General features: G+C 46.2%; 1 protein-coding gene and 1 non-coding gene across 2 annotated transcripts in view; one reads left to right on the plus strand and one right to left on the minus strand.

Moving 5' to 3' along the window:
* The window catches only part of b3gat2 (beta-1,3-glucuronyltransferase 2 (glucuronosyltransferase S)), a 194,926-nt gene that overhangs the window by 59,018 nt on the left and 119,517 nt on the right, over nt 1–16,391 (minus strand). Inside the window, exon 2 of the mRNA XM_078541861.1 lies at nt 15,710–15,854. Within this exon, the coding sequence (XP_078397987.1) occupies nt 15,710–15,854 (145 nt within the window). The remainder of the gene's footprint in view (nt 1–15,709; nt 15,855–16,391) is intronic.
* On the plus strand, nt 4,787–4,859 carry trnat-ugu (transfer RNA threonine (anticodon UGU)). The gene has a single exon. It is a non-coding gene; the product is annotated as a tRNA-Thr (tRNA).

The raw sequence follows: 16,391 nt of genomic DNA on the forward strand, positions 1-16,391 counted from the left end.
TACAGCTACTGGATCCTGGAGGAACACAGGCATCACATGCTGGGTGGATTCTCATGGACATGGCTCTGCCATGAAGCAGCTCTCAGAAAGTTGATGCTTTGGGTCTGCTTCGGAACATCACAGTCATGGGCTGCCACAGATGACCGGTGGGGGTGGGGGTTTGGAATGTCCAGCTGTGAGGGCGGGGAGAGGAAGGCATGCTGGGGAAGGATGGGGTGAGGTTGAGTGGGAGGACAAAGGTGTAGAGGGGTTGAAGTTGGGAGAAGGGGAACGAAGGTGTTGGGAGGGGGAAGGAAGGTGTCCGGCAGGGGGGGAAGAGGGATTATGCGGGGGGTGGTTGGTGGGGGTGGGGGTGGGGGGGGGGATAGAGGATAGAGCACAGGGGTAGGAGAATGTAATGGGGGACAGTGCTGCAAGGGGGGAGGAAGAAGTGAGGGATGGAGTTCGGAACGGGAAAGGTATCCAGTAGGAGGAGGGAGGAAGGTGTCCGGGGGAGGAGAGAGTAAGGGTGGAGGAGAGAGTATGGTGGGGAGGGTGTCCAAATAAGCGTGTAAGGGAGGGGTCCATGGAGTCAATGACTGTCTCCTGGGCGGCAACTTGAGGGTGGGCGTGGTAGGAGGGAATGTTGAGTGTGAGAGGGGGCAAAGTGAGCCAGTAGAGTGGAAGGGTGAGGGTGTGTCGATAAAGATAGAAGGGGCAGTGAGGGTGGTTAGTGGGGACTCAGAGGTGGACATGGACCCTGGGAATGGGAAGGAGGAGGTCGAGGAGGTCAATGTGGATGGGTGTGGGATTCTCAGGAAAGTAGGGGATGTGCACATTCACCTGGACATCCTGGAAAGACAAGGGTTCGGGTTGGTAGGTGACGATGGGGAGGTGGAATGTGATACTGGGGGGATTGACAGTGATGGGGGAAAGGACATGGGTGACTGGGGGAGGGGAAAGGGCAGGAGAGCTGATCAGAAACTTTACTACGACCATGTTTTTCAAATTGAGAGTCTGTGAGTTTCGTGTTGAACGGGCACAAGTGATGCATGGGAGTGCGATCAGTGGTGGGAGAAGGTGTAGGTCAGCTCAGATGGACAACCGAAAGAGAACCCCAGCAGGCAGCATTGAAAATGCTCAGGACAGTGAGATGAGTGTGATGGAAGAAGGATCCGTGTGCGTGGGAGAATTTTGCATGAGGCTCCAAGAGGCTCTGCCACACACACTTCTCCCTCCAGAATCACTCATGGTCTGGCGGCATGTAGCTGAACTGCTAGTTTTGAGGGTGGGGTTGGGAGGGGGCCGGAGGATGCAGTGGGAGGACTCATAAAGCCTGTCAATGAAGCTGAAAGGCACCATTACACCTAATTCAGTGAAAGTGAAAATATTTTCAGATTATAAAGTGACAAAATGTGTTCACCCATACAACCAATTGTGATCAGGATTTCTTAACTTTTCTAGGTGCTGCCCTGAGGTGGAGACAGCCTGTGCAATGGTTGGCTCGGATGCCTCTGATGACTTTGGCATGCATCCTCTGGAAAGCTGAGGCCTTGAGGGCCCCAGCTGCTTTGGCTGTCTTCCAGTGGGCTAGCCACTCACTCTGTGGTAACAGAGGACGAGGTTGAGGGGGCCACAGGCAAAGGGGACTCGGAGGGAGAGGACAGCCTCTGAAATTCCTGAGTGGATGACCCGGGGTGTCCAGCTGCCGCTCCTCCTCCCTTCGGGTGTCCGAGGGCCCCAGCCTGACTCCTTGAGGGGAAGGAGCACCTGGTGAGACAGCAAGGTGCCTCATTTCCCTCTTTTGTTGCCACTGCAGGAACTCACCTATGGCTACCGCGATGGAGTGCAGGTCTGTGCCATCTCTGCATTCTGCTGGACCAGGGTCTCCATGGCGTCCACCATCCTTCCCCCGGAGACCTCCATACGCGCACATGTGGGCACCACTCCGTCAGAGAGCAGGCGGACGCACTCCTCCGACTCATGTGCCACTCTGTTGAAGGTTTCCAACAGCTCTGTGTGATGTTCCCCAGCCTTCTACTGACTCTCCAGGATGAGTTGAAAGGCCAAATCCAGAGGCTCGTCATCTGACTCAGACCTCACAGATGCCTCTTCCCCAGCAGTCCTCCGAGTGCCAGGGAGCTCGGCTGAACCTGCCTCCTGTTGCAGACATGTGTCCATGGGGTGACCATCAGGCTATGAACCCGAGGCTGTTCTAGATCTAGGTCCCACCGAGGTATGTGTCTCTGCGCTGGTGCAGGGTGTGGGTAAGCGCTGTGACGGGTCTTCCAAGCTGCTTATTTCCAGATCTTTAATGGAGGAGGCGTCCTCTTGGCTGGAGGTGAGGACCTGGATGGAACTGAGGGACTGGCTGGCTGAGGATGTCGGTCGCTTGGCAGAGCTCCCTGTGAACCACAGTAGAGATAATTAGTGCATGACAGCAGAGTCAAAAGCAAGAGAGAGAGAGCACTCACAGTTGCGTTGAGAGAGGAATGGTGGGGTGCAGGATCCTTACGAGGGTGTTTGCCACTGATCTCACCATCACTGTAGGCATGGTCCACATCTTCACCAGTCAGCGCGATGGCACGCTCCTCAAAATGAGTGAGGGTCCTAATGTGGTCCCCTCCACCCTGGTCTGGGACCTCTCCCTGCTAATGTAAGCAGGCTTCTCCTGCATGAAAACAGATGGAGAGAGTGTGAGCAGGACACATGACCACATGACACTGCGTGGAATGTTTGTGTGGTGAGTGGAGCCATGGACGGGATGAGGACGTGAGCTCGAGAGGATATGAGCCTGATGGGGATGTGAGGGTGTGTGCGAGAGTTAGTGGTGTTGTCCCTTGAGGGGTGAAATCCCTGTGGATGTGTGATGGGTTTGAGAGTGTGTGAGTTGAGAGTGATGAGGTGGTTGATTTACCCTGGCGGAATGGATGAGAGGATTCATCCTCTTCCTGTGCTGGATAGTTGACCTCCTCTGTGCTCCGGTGGTGCTGACCGCCATTGGCCACCACCTCCCAGGCCGGACTGGTGACTCTGGTGGACCTCTTGCAGCCAGAGCAGAGGTAGGGGACATCGCGACGGCCTTCCACTGCATCCAGCAGGCACCCCAGAGAGGCATCACTAAATTTGGGAGCTGCCATCTTCTTTGCTTTCAGGGCCATCTGCCGCCTGGAGCAGTCCTAGTCTGTAGACATGAAGTTGGCTGTGCTCTGATGCACTTTAAGTATGGTGCCCAGAGCGAGGAAGCGCTGAGGCCATGGTGTGGGGCAAATCCCAGGCCGCCCAACAGTGATCCACAGTGTTTCCCATGAATGCATTATTGATGAGGTGTTACACGCTGGGAATGGGATGATACAGCGCTAAGACTGGTCACTGCGGCCGGCGGATAAAATGTGTTTTTTCACGCCTGCCACCACACTTCGTGCAAATCCACCTTTAGACTCACACTTCTCCTCTTCAAACTGAGCTTGTATTTCTATCATGTTATGATTGCTGTTGCCTAGAGGCTCCTTTACTAGGCAGTTATTGATTAATCCCATCTCATTGCACATTACCAGGTCCAGAATAGCCTCTCCTGGACCATGACCCTACCGCCGAACATCAAGCCATTGTTTCCCGGACTGTCACTGACCTCATCTCCTCTGGAGATCTTCCCTCCACAGCTTCCAACCTCATTGTCCCTCAAACCCGTACAGCCTGCTTCTACCTCCTTCCCAAAATCCACAAACAGGACTGTCCTGGTCGACCCATCGTGTCAGCCTGTTCCTGCCCCACGGAACTCATTTCTTCCTATCTTGACTCCGTTCTCTCTCCCCTTGTCCAGTCTCTTCCCATCTACATTCGCAATTCTGCTGATGCCCTACGTCATATAAACAATTTCCAGTTTCCTGGCCCTAACTGCCTCCTCTTCACCATGGATGTCCAATCCCTCTACACCTCCATCCCTCACCAGGATAATCTGAGGACTCTCCGCTTCTTCCAAGAACAGAGGCCTGAACAATCCCCATTCACCACTGCTCTCCTCCCTCTGGCTGAATTGCTCTCACTGAACAATTTCTCCTTCAACTTGTCTCACTTCTAAATAAAAAGTGTGGCTATGGGTACCCACATGGGCCCCAGTTACACCTGTCTTTTTGTGGGGTATGTGGAAAATTCCTTATTCCAGTTCTACTCAGGCCCCCTCCCACAACTCTTCTTTCGGTACATTGATGACTGTTTCAGTGCCGCTTCATGTTCATCTGGACCTGGAAAAATTTATAGGCTTTGCTTCCAATTTCTACCCCTCCATCACCTTCACATGGTCCATCACCCACACTTCCCTTCCTTTCCTTGCCCTCTCTGTCTCTATTTCTGGTGATAGACTGTCCACCAGTATTCATTACAAGCCCACCGACTCCCACAGCTACCTCGACTACAGCTTCTCACACCTGTTTCCTGTAAGGACTCCATCCCATTCTCTCAGTTTGTTCTGATGATGTTACCTTCTACAAAAGAACTTCTGACATATCTTCCTTTTTCTTCAGCCGAGGACTTCCCCACACTGGTTGACAGGGACCACAACCGTGTCTGACCCATCTCCCGCACCTTTGCCCTCACCTCTTCCCCTCCCTCCCAGAACCATGTTAGGGTCCCCTTTTTCCTCACTTTTCACCCCACCAGCCTTCGCATTCAAAGGATCATCCTCCGCCATTTCCGCCAACTCCAGCATGATGCCACCACCAAACACATCTTCCCCTCACCTCCCCTGTCAGCATTCTATAGGGACAGTTCCCTCCGGGACACCCTGGTTCATGGAGCCTGTATTTCAGGCTCCATAGCTCAGTGGTTAGAGCATTGGCCTTGTAAACCAGGGGTCATGAGTTCAATCCTCGCTGGGGCCTTTCTGGACTTTTAGGGGGAGGTGATGGCATGGTAGTAATGCTGCTGGACTAGTAATCCAGAGACCCAGGGTAATGCTCTGGTAAACCAGGTTTGAATCGTGCCACGGCAGATGGTGGAATTTGAATTCTGGAATTAAAAGTCTAATGATGATCACGAAACCATTGTTGATTGTTGTAAAAACCCATCTGGTTCACTAATGCCCTTTAGGGAAGGAAATCTGTTGTCTTTGCCTGGTCTGGCCTACACGTGACTCCAGAACCACAGCAATTTGGTTGACTCTTAAATATCCTCTGAACAAGTCCAATTAAGGATGAGCAATAAATGCTGGCCTACCCAGCGATGGCCACATCCCATGAACAAATAAAAAAAAGCTCTTCCTTCATTCCCTTCCCACAGCACCTTCCCATGCAATCGCAGAAGGCGTAACACCTGCCCCTTTACCTCCTCACTATCCAAGGTGCCAACACACCTTTCAGGTGAAGCAGTGCTTCACTTGCACCTCCTTCAATTTGGTCTATTGTATGCGCTGCTCCCAATGCAGTTTCCTCTACATTGAGGGAAAACAAAGCAGACTGGGTGACTGCTTTGCAGAACCCCTTAGCTGGGATTTTCCACTCCCGTTTGAGGTGGGCATCATCACGGGTGAGAGTGGAAAATATTGGAAGATCGCAAAAATCGGTTTCACGTTGACATAAAACCACTTTGTGCTCCACCCGTCAATGGCAGGCCGTGGTTCCCACCAACGCACATCGAGAAGCTAATATCATTACTTTCACATCTCATTACAAGCCCAGCTCGCTGGAATCAGCCCCTCCACGCTGGATCATCCAGGCACACCGGCGTGATTGTACACCGACGTGTTTCACAACTGTACATAAGTGACGAGCACCCGACAAGCTGCACTCCATCCGGGACTTCAAGGTTTGTTTGCCTACCTTGCTTCCGGCAGCACTCACGCTCATCAACACCAGGCTTCACAGGCAGCACCACATCATTTTTAGTGGGGTTCATGGGCAGGTCTCTACCTACCAGACCAGCTATAATGTGGGGGTGGCTTTTCAACGGCTACAGCACTAGGGCTTGCTTGGGGAGGGGGTATCCTAGGGTGTGTGGGGGCACATATTGATCTGTGCAAGTAGCTTCAAGATGGTGAGGGCTGAGGAGGCAGTCTCTACAGGAGATGAGGCCAGATGGAGATGTGAAGGTGTGTGTGAGAGGGTAATTGGTGATGTCCCTTGAGCTGGCAGAATGAGATGCCAGTAAATGTGTGATGGCCTTGAGTTTTTTTTAATTCATTCATGGATTATGGGTGTCACTGGCTAGGCCAGCATTTATTTCCCATCCCTAGTTGCCCTTGAGAAGGTGGTGGTGAGCTGCCTTCTTGAACCGCTGCAGTCCATGTGGTGTAGGTACACCCACAGTGCTGTTAGGGAGGGAGTTCCAGGATTTTGACCCAGCGACAGGGAAGGAACGGTGATATATTTCCAAGTCAGGATGGTGACTGGCTTGGAGGGGAACTTCCAGGTGGTGGTGTTCCCATGTATCTGCTGCCCTTGTTCTTCCAGATGGTAGTGGTTGTGTATAAGGAGGCTTGGTGAGTTCCTGCAGCGCATCTTGTAGATGGTACACACTGCTGCTACTGTTCGTTGGTGATGGAGGGAGTGAATGTTTGTGGATGGGGTGCCAATCACCCCTGTTGCTTTGCCCTGGATGGTGTCAAGCTTCTTGAGTGTTGTGGGAGCTGCACTCATCCAGGCAAGTGGGGAGTATTCTATCACACTCCTGATTTGTGTCTTATAGATGGTGGACAGGCTTTGGGGAGTCAGGAGGTGAGTTACTCGCCACAGGATTCCTTGCCTCTGACCTGCTCTTGTAGCCACAGTATTTGTATACCTAGTCCAGTTAAGTTTCTGGTCAACGGTAACCCCCAGGATGTTGACAGTCAGGGGTTCAGCGACGGTAATGCCATTGAATGTCAAGGGGCGATGGTTAGATTCTCTCTTGTTGGAAATGGTCATTGTCTGGCACTTGTGTGGTGTGAATGTTACTTACCACTTATCAGCATAAGCCTGGATATTGTCCAGGTCTTGCTGCATTTGGACATGGACTGCTTCAGTATCTGAGGAGCCGCGAATGGGCTGAACATTGTGAAATCATCAGCGAACATCCCCACTTCTGACCTTATGATGGAAGGAAGGTCATTGATGAAGCAGCTGAAGATGGCTGGGTCGAGGACACTACCCTGAGAAACTCCTGCCTGGGACTGAGATGATTGACCTCCAACAACCACAACCATCTTCTTTTGTGCTAGGTATGACTCCAACCAGTGAAGAGTTTTCCCCCTGATTCCCGTTGACTCCAGTTTTGCTAGGGCTCCTTGATGCTACACTCGGTCAAATGCTGCCTTGATGTCAAGGGCAGTTACTCTCACCTCACCTCTGGAGTTCAGCTCTTTTGTCCATGTTTGAACCAAGGCTATAATGAGGTCAGGCCGAGTGGCCCTGGTGGAACCCAAAGTGAGTGTCAGGGAGCAGGATATTGCTAAGCAAGTGCCACTGTATAGCACTGTTGATGTTTCTTTCCATCACTTTACTGAGTGTATGAGTTTAGGGTGATCAGATGGTTGCTTTACCCTGGCAGCACAGATGAGATCATTCATCCTCTTTCTGCACTGGGTGGCCAACCCCTCCTGTGCAATGTTGGCACTGACCAACACTGCCACCGCCTCCCAAGCTGGAATGGTGAGATTGCTGGACCTCCTGCAGCCAGAGCAGGGGGTGGAGGACATCATGGCAGGCCTCCAAGAGGCAATCCAGTGATGGGTCTCTGAACTCTTCTTGGTTTACAAGGCCATATCTTCAGTGGAGCAGTCCTGGGCTGCAAGCATTGAGAACTGTGTGCATGGCTGCAGTTTAGATATGGCACCCAGAGTGAGGAAACGGTGTGATAACAGCGTGGTGGGCTATTCAGAGGCTGCCCGCCAGCGAGACGGCGTGTGTCCTGTGGCTGCATAATTAATGAGGCGGGAAGCAGACAATACAGCGTAAATACCTGCCCTTGCGACTGGCGAGGAATCACCTTTTTTCACGCCCACAGTGCACTCAGTGCAAATCTGAGAAAATTCCGCCCCTTCGCTCAGTCCGCAAGCATGACCCCGACCTTCCTGTCTCTTGCCATTTCAATTCACCATCTTGCTGTCATGCCCACATATCTGTCCTTGGCCTGCTGCCATGTCCCAGTGAAGCCCTACACAAACTTGAAGGATACCTCTTCTGATTAGGAACTTTACAGCCTTCTGGACTCAGCATTGAGTTCAACAACTTCAGACCATGAACTCTCCACCATTTTGATTTCAGACTCCCATCCCCCCCATGTTTTACTTTCAGGCAGCGCTGACCCTTTCTCTGCTATTAACACATTCTGCTATTTGGCTTTTAGACAGTGCTGACCTTTATTCTGCTATTTATACCTACTCTGGACCAAAGCTTTAGACTTTAATACTATCATTACCACTCTCCTTGTCTTGTGTTCCATGACATCTTTGTCATTTAATCTCTCCTGCCCTCTAACAGATCCCTGACTGCCTATTTTGTTCCACCTGCCCCTCCCCACTTTTTCAACAGCATAAAACCCATCACATTTCTCCCTCTCCAGTTTTGAAGAGTCATATGGACTTGAAACGTTCACTCTGTTTCTCCCACCATAAATGCTGCCAGACCTGCTGCGTTTTTCCAGCATTTTCTGTCTTTAATCCAGAATAGCCTGCTTCCTGGTTGGCTCTACAACGTACTGCTCTAAGGAACTGCCTCGAATGCATTCTATGAAATCATCCAGACTACCTTTGCCAATCTGATTCCCCCAATCTACGTGTAGATTGAAGTCACCCATGATTATTGTGTTACCTTTCTTAGACACCCCATTTATTTCTCCCTGTATACTCTGTCCTACTGTGTAACTACTGTTAGGGGGCCACACACCCAAAGGTTGAACTATGGACATTAGACTCCCTCCCCCCCCGGTATAACTGCAATGCTGCTGTTATTTCTTCACAGGCACCTCTTGATCTCATCAGTTATATGGTTCCTGAACATGTCCCGCATCAATAAGCTACATTCTTTACGTGGGCCACTAGGACGCTTATTCCACACATTATCAATCTATAACTTCACTCCATCCTCATCCATCCAACAATTGTCATGGACATGAACAAAATCTCCTGCAGGGAACTTGATATTCAGCATAGTTTTACCTTTGAAAATTACCATAGGCTTTGATTTTGTTCTGGCGGCCATGCCGGTTAGCACCACCGTAAATCTTGTCTTCTCATGTCCTCTCATTTTCACTAGAACTGTTTGAGCCTTCCCATTAAACAGTTCAGTTGCTGGGCATATCGAAATTCATGGGCAAGTCACCCATGTTGCTGATGTGACATGTAATGGATACTTTTTGCTACTGTCTGATGAAGAACTGCTGGAAATTGGTCACTTTGGTAGTTTCTGAGCAATCTTGGTCTTTTGCTGCACCATTTTTGTTCCATAAAGCTAGCTGTTGGATTGAAATATTTGCTAGACTCAGGGTTTGATGTGGCTCACATTAGAGCATATATATGCACTGCATTTCTGGTGACGATGTAGCCATTCTGATGATTTTTGGGGACCCATTCTGATACACCCTTCTCATGATCAGGCCAGTGGCTGGTTCCTGTTCTCATGGCACATTTGGCCTTGGGCATCTTCTTCAGGGAGGATTCCGTCTTTCATTCTCGTACCAGGTTTTCACCAATACTGAATTCCCTCACTGCAGCAGTCATTTGATGAGTTAGCGAATGTTATGACTTTTAGCTTGAAACCAGCTTTGCATTTCATTCTTTTTGCAAGAGGACCTATATCTGTTTGTCAATCTCCGTGCCTGGCCTGCTCTGTGTGGACATGTCTTGAACTCCACATCTTCTTGGCAACAAGGCCTGTATCACCTATTTGATCCCATCTGCTGATTTATAAGGGAGTATAACCCTAAGCACCTTTTTCTGAGCTGAAAAATTAAGGCAGGCTCCTAATCTGGGTATAGCCCTAAACATGCATTAACTAGCTGAAAAATGGTGGGGGTAGGGGGGTCCACTTATATGCTGAGTACAATCCTAAACGTGTACGTTGACACTTTTAAAAATTAGGTCGTCTTATACGCCAGGTTGGCTTATGTGCCACGATTTATGGTAGCAATTATACCATCAGGGCAGAGATGGTGTGAAAGGAAGATTCAGGAAATGCAGAGAAAAGTGCTAGAGAGAGAAAAAATGTTGGAGGTGGGGAGAAAGGGAACAGTTGACATACACTTTTTGGTAAAGTGATATTTTGGAGCTAAACTAGTAAACTTACAAAAGTTAATGAGCTGAGGCGGAGATCAAAGTGTAAAAGTTGGAACTGGAACTGAGGAAAATGTCCAGATTTCACTAAACTGTCTGATTGGAGAACACTAATTCCCCAAGTTCAAGAAAAACATTCAGAAACTAATGAGGCCCGATCCTGCAACCAGAAATGAGATGGTGACCAGTTTAACTGATTTTGTGATGTTGGCTGAGGGATAAATATCGGCCAGAACACCGAGGTAACTGCCCACCTTTTCTTGGAATTAGTGTCATGGGATCTTTCAATTCCACTTGAAAAGGCAGCTGGGGCCATAGTTTAATGCCTCATCTGAAAGACTAACAGTGTTGCACTACCCAGTACTGTACAGAGGGGTTCATATGTCTGGAGAAAAGAAACAGCACTGTTCTAGTTTCTTGTTCTAGTTTAAAGCGTTCTAGCACCAGTTTCTTGTTCTGCCTTTCACGACTCTCTCACTATTTCTTATGAAGCCTCTACATCTGAAATACTAATGGGTCTTTTTTTCCTTTGAAGCTACTGAAAGACCTAATGTACTTCTGCAGAGTTGTGGGATTTTATCTTATTATCATCTCTGCTGTAGAAATAGGCGTTGTCTTCAGGGTGGTCTTCTCACACATCTTTGGAGGTTTTTTTCTTCAGCTTTTCCAATGATTCCAATAAGTGGCCTATTTGTGTCAACTGATACCATCGGGTTAGTGCAGTTGTGTTCCCAATTGTCTCTAAACTGACAGCTCCATCTCTTTACCGAGCACAGAAATAATTTTCTCCTGTCCCTCCTGACCTTGTCATTTCGGAGATGACAGCGAGCTGAAGACAAGTTATTAACAATGACAAGAAAATCTTCTGCTTTCTGACCTCCTTTGGATAATGTTGGCTGTACATGTCACCTTCCCAGGAAATTACATTGCTCTCTCATTTGTAGTACCCTATATTAATCACTCAACCAATGTCACTAAAACAATTTATCCGGTCGATATCATGTTGCTGTTTATGGGAGCTTGCTGTGCTACAATTGGCCATCATGTTTCCTACATTACAAAAGCAACTACACTTCACAAAGTAATTAGTTTGCTGTAAAGAGCTTTGGGAACATGTTAAAGCTATGAAAGGTGCTATATAAATGCAAGTCTTTCTTTTTCTTTATGGTGTAGAGAGAAACTCTACATCTGAAAACTGCCCTTTGACTGTTTAATGTCTTATCATTGAACCCACTGTGAACCTTATCCTTTAATCCTAGAGCCTCGTCTTCAAATTCACTGAATCAGCTCCACTTATTTCAAACCTAGGATTACATGAATCTGATGGACTTTGACTTACTTAAAAAATCCACACTCTTGGTGGAATTCACTCTTTAGATAACAGAGAAATAAAACTGTTACTATCCCTTTGGGGATTCGCAAACCAAAATAACCAAATTTACCCATCAACTCCCCAATGAAGCAACTAAAAACAAGATTTCACTTTTTAACAACTTTTATTTGAACATGAAGCAGAATCAACGCAAATTAAACATGAATTAACAGGAAAATCATGGTCGGTACAAACTATATATTATAAATGGAATGGCAGATACAAAAACTATGTTACAGATTTTCTAGGCAACTCACTCCACCTGCATAGCCCCTGATTCAGTCACACAGTTCCCTCAAACAGAATTCCAGTCCCTTTCCTTCAAGGACTTAGCTGATTCGCTACTAGCAGCAATATCCACATAAGCAGGATTCCGCTTGTGCAATCTTATCTACTTGGCACACTTTTTTCCAAAAGCTTGTCCACTCTCAGCTCCCATCAGCTTTGATTTACCAGAACTGTCTTTAGCTCCGTACTGTGTGGCTGATTCTGGACACTCAATCACTTGGAAGTGAAAAAAACAGCAGCAGATGCCCTAGACGTGCTTTCACCTACTCAAAAATCCAGCTCTCTGACCCAGCTTGCTAATAACCTTCTTCTTCTCTCCAGCTCGTCTGCTTCCTCTTTGTGTCTTGCCATATAGCTTCCGTATTTTAACTTACTTCCTGTTGGTACTGCTTCCAGGCCAAGGGTCGTCAGGTCACATGGACCAGCACTTCTATTATCCAAAGATTATAATTAATCCATTTACAAGTGATACAAACTCTTGAAAGTCTTTTGCATTTTTTAAAAACAATTTTCAAAACAGATTCTTGAAACATTTTAAAGTAATTACAAATTTTCCTCATTGTTACTGCTTCCAGGTCAAAGGTTTGAAATAGATTCATGTGTGAATTTCTCTCATCATGGCAACTGGATTGCATGGCATGCCTCCGAGCTGAGGTGTTCATCGAGGATTGTCAGTTTTACTTGGAGTTAAAGATACATTTCAAAACATAACCACGTTGTAAAATTCAGCATCCATGATAGATGGTTGCTGTAATGCAGTAACTTAAGAAATGGGAGCAGGAATGAATCATTTAACCCCTGGAGTCTTCTCCGCCATTTAATGAGATCATGGCTGAGCCTCCATGCCGGCTGCATTTCCTGCCCATGTTCATAGTAAGTACACAGTCCATGTAAACTAATTGGCACCCTGTGGTCAGACACACCACACTCTGAAACCAAGTGACAGATGCCACCTCAACTAGATGCTATGATTCTCTCATCAGCTCCCTCCAGACACTTGTCACACCGTGAACCAACTGGTCTCACTACACTCTGCCTTTCACACAAAGGTTTCCAATTTTCAGTCTCCAAGAATTCACCTTGGAATCTTCTCCCAAACCGATGCTTTCTCTCAGATGCCTTCCGCAAGGGTTCACCTTCAGGGTTTCGAACTCTCTTTCTGATGTTTCTCTTCACTGGATCACCACATGCACTCAAGCTGTTTTCCACATTCTCTCTCTCACCACCGACTCAGCTGTCAACAGTACCACTGCTTCACATGCCCAAAACAAAGAGTTACAGACCTTCAGTTGTCTCTTTGGGCATTCTTTCCTCTTGCAAGCTGCTCTCCCTATAAATCTGCTTTCTATAGCTTTTGTCTCTTTAAATCTGAAGCTTGGAGCCTTTCTTTCTGCCCTTCAATCTTAACTTCACTTAACAGGACCTTTTCCAGGTTTTTGTCCTTCCTTTGACTAGAAGATCTGCTTGGGACTTTCCCCTGTTTCTGTCTCACTCCTTTGGCCTTGGCACATTCTGGGTCTTTTGGGAAATCTACTGCTCCCTCTCCCAGTGTCTAGTCTCTCTGGGATCTTGGCTTCAAACTGAACTTAAAACTGCTGTTTCTTTAGTTTTTCTGTGTGTCTGTGGGAGGGACCTACCTCTCTGGAGCCCTGTCACTAGGCAACAGCCCAATTCTTTTGCTCCTGTTTATTTAACTTCTTAAGTTGCAAACTCTCATTAGAAATGCAAGCGCCTTTTTAAAGTGGAACAAAAACTCTATTTGACCTTTTTTAACACACAAATATAGAAATACAAATCAAACTTAAACTTTAAAACTAAACTCATTCCTACAAATACCAGTACAACTCACCCAAACTAGCTCCATTTCATAACAAGGTCAATAAATGTAATTAGAATTTATAGACCTGTGTATGCTCGATGTAGTCACACCCTTCCAAACATTCTTGGGTATATTTTTGTCTTTCTGTAAGAAAGCATTTTATTCCACATGTTTTTTTTACATTAACACTGCCAATCAGGATGGTGGCCAACAGCCATTTCAATTATAGAATGGTTATAGCACAGTAGGAGGCCATTCAACCCATTGTGTCCATGCTGGCCCTCTGCCAGTACACACAGCCAGTCCCACTCCCATTCCCCTGAGCCCTGAAAATACTTTTGATTTATTAGTGTTTCCTATGGTTTTCAGGCTTACAGGATTCCCTCACCTTCAACTGATACTGAATGACAATATTGTTTAAAATTAGACTCTTGGATTCAATTCACTTCCCCTCCCTGCAGTTAAGATCCATTCTGAATGGAAGCTCAAGACATATTTTCTATTATATATTCTCTGAGCAAAATTGACCTTTAATAAGGTTTCTCTTTAATAAGCCCTCACAAGGTTTTATTTCCTTTATTCTTCATATATCCATATTAGGTGATGATAAAATGAGCATAACAGTAATAGTGGAAGTTTATATTACTTTGGCTCACATTTTACCTACAGCTACACTGTCAAAATTAATCCATAATATAAAATATTCATAATGATAAAGATAAAAAAAAATCTTTATCTGCACCTTCAATGGATTCAAAACAAAATAATCTCAGGCTTCTATCATTTTTAACCTGATTTCATGAACCAAAGGGTTAGGGTTAGGGATGGATTTCAGGGTCAGTAGTGAAGTGACAGTGCTTGCTACTGATCTCAAAAAAAGCTGCCCAAAAAGATCTAGTGATCCCGGTGGATTTTCCCTTTCACAATATTAGTTTAAATCTGATGTCAAGGAGGCCTCCAGGTATCCAGCAACAATGATGGCATCAAGCAAGGTAAGCAGCCAATCACACTGAGGTCTTTGCACAGACAGCAAACCAGGAAATAAAAGCCACTGATTATCCTTTACTTTAAGTTAACTTTCATAGAGAGGGAAATAAATGATTGGGACATACACATAGGATTAAGGTAGAAACTTAAATATCATAAACAAGCTTTAAAAAAATATTATTTTATAAATATATGGAATTTATTATTGTGTTGAAAATTGACATTCCAAAAACATAAAATGATTTTTTCAGAACCAGAGAGGTGTAGATTAGTAATTATAATGTTGCTACACCATTAAAAACCCAGTTGCACCTCATTCAACAAGATGTAACTTTTTCGAGGGTTGTTACAGTGTTAAAGTAACAGTGGAAGAGTGGGAGTTCCCATCAGTTCAATAGATTTACTATTGATTGCACTCAGGGGCTTCTTCAACAACTTATCCTTTGGAGATGTGTAGAATTACATAGAGCAACTTCCGGATCACCATGTTTCACTGCGCATGTGCATACTCCTGAAGTTAATGTCAGTTTCAGAGGAGTAATGACGGAGAATACTGACAGTTTCACTGTCATTACTACCACAATATTTGGGCTATTAATAAGTCTCAGATTTACAGAGGTTGTACTCTTTAATGGAATTAAAATGATTGGATTTACATATTTCAGTCCAATGCCAAAACAACACTACTAAAAGTTGAAATGTTAAAAGCACATTAAGTAGAATAATTGACCTATGTTCTAAATGGCACCTGCTTTCCACACATGTTGGGTCAAAGTGCTTTACTCATAAAGAAATCTGCAATTGCGACAATTCCTTTTTGAAGTGCGTTAACTCTGATGGATGAAAGCAGCATTAATGACTACCTGAAATGGTCACAGTGTTTGCAAATATAGTCATTGGGCCAATATAAAAGTTGACTAAAACCCTTCCTCCAATGCCAGAGAAAGTTGGAAATAAACACAAATGGGAACAGCTCATTCTATCATTTTGAGAACTAGATAGGAGTCAGTATTGGGCTTACCTGCCATATCAATAGCGAAGGGTCTGTCTGGTCTCCAGCCTGTGTACCAACCGACCACGTGACCTTGTTCCACCAATGGGCGCTCATAGCGACGTCCGCCCACCAATCCAACTGGCCACACAGACACTTTACGGGTCAAACGCATCTGTGAAAAGAGTCAAAACACACAATGCATCGATCTGCAGTCATACAAGGCCCATGATCTCCTTGAAGCATGAAACAAGCCAATAAAATATCCAATAACCCTTGCAGGGAGAGAGAATGTATCATCGTATGATGCACCCCATGATCAGTGGCCTTCTGGCAAACATACTGTTCAGATTCACATGCAAAATAAATAAGCAAAGGATATCACAAGTGCCTGTGGCCCCACTAGGGCCATCAGTGTCCTGAAGATGTAATTATCTGATGTGAAAAATTCACTAGGATGATGCTTCATCAGGGCTGTTGGGAGCAAAGAATGTTCCAAAGTAGTTTACTGAACTACTACTAAACCACTACTATTTATTTAAAATAAATCTCTATTTTGATGGTAAACAGTCTGACAATCTGAAAGTCAGAACACATTCAAAATACACGTGACATCAGCAGAATGAAAGGTTGTTAGCAGCACAATGACTGATCATTTTGATGCTCTGATTGTTTGGAATGGTAGCATTCCAATTCCCCAGGCTGATTATCA

This window comes from Cetorhinus maximus, chromosome 5 (genome assembly GCF_964194155.1).
Source record: "Cetorhinus maximus chromosome 5, sCetMax3.hap1.1, whole genome shotgun sequence".
In the NCBI taxonomy this organism is placed as follows: domain Eukaryota; kingdom Metazoa; phylum Chordata; class Chondrichthyes; order Lamniformes; family Cetorhinidae; genus Cetorhinus; species Cetorhinus maximus.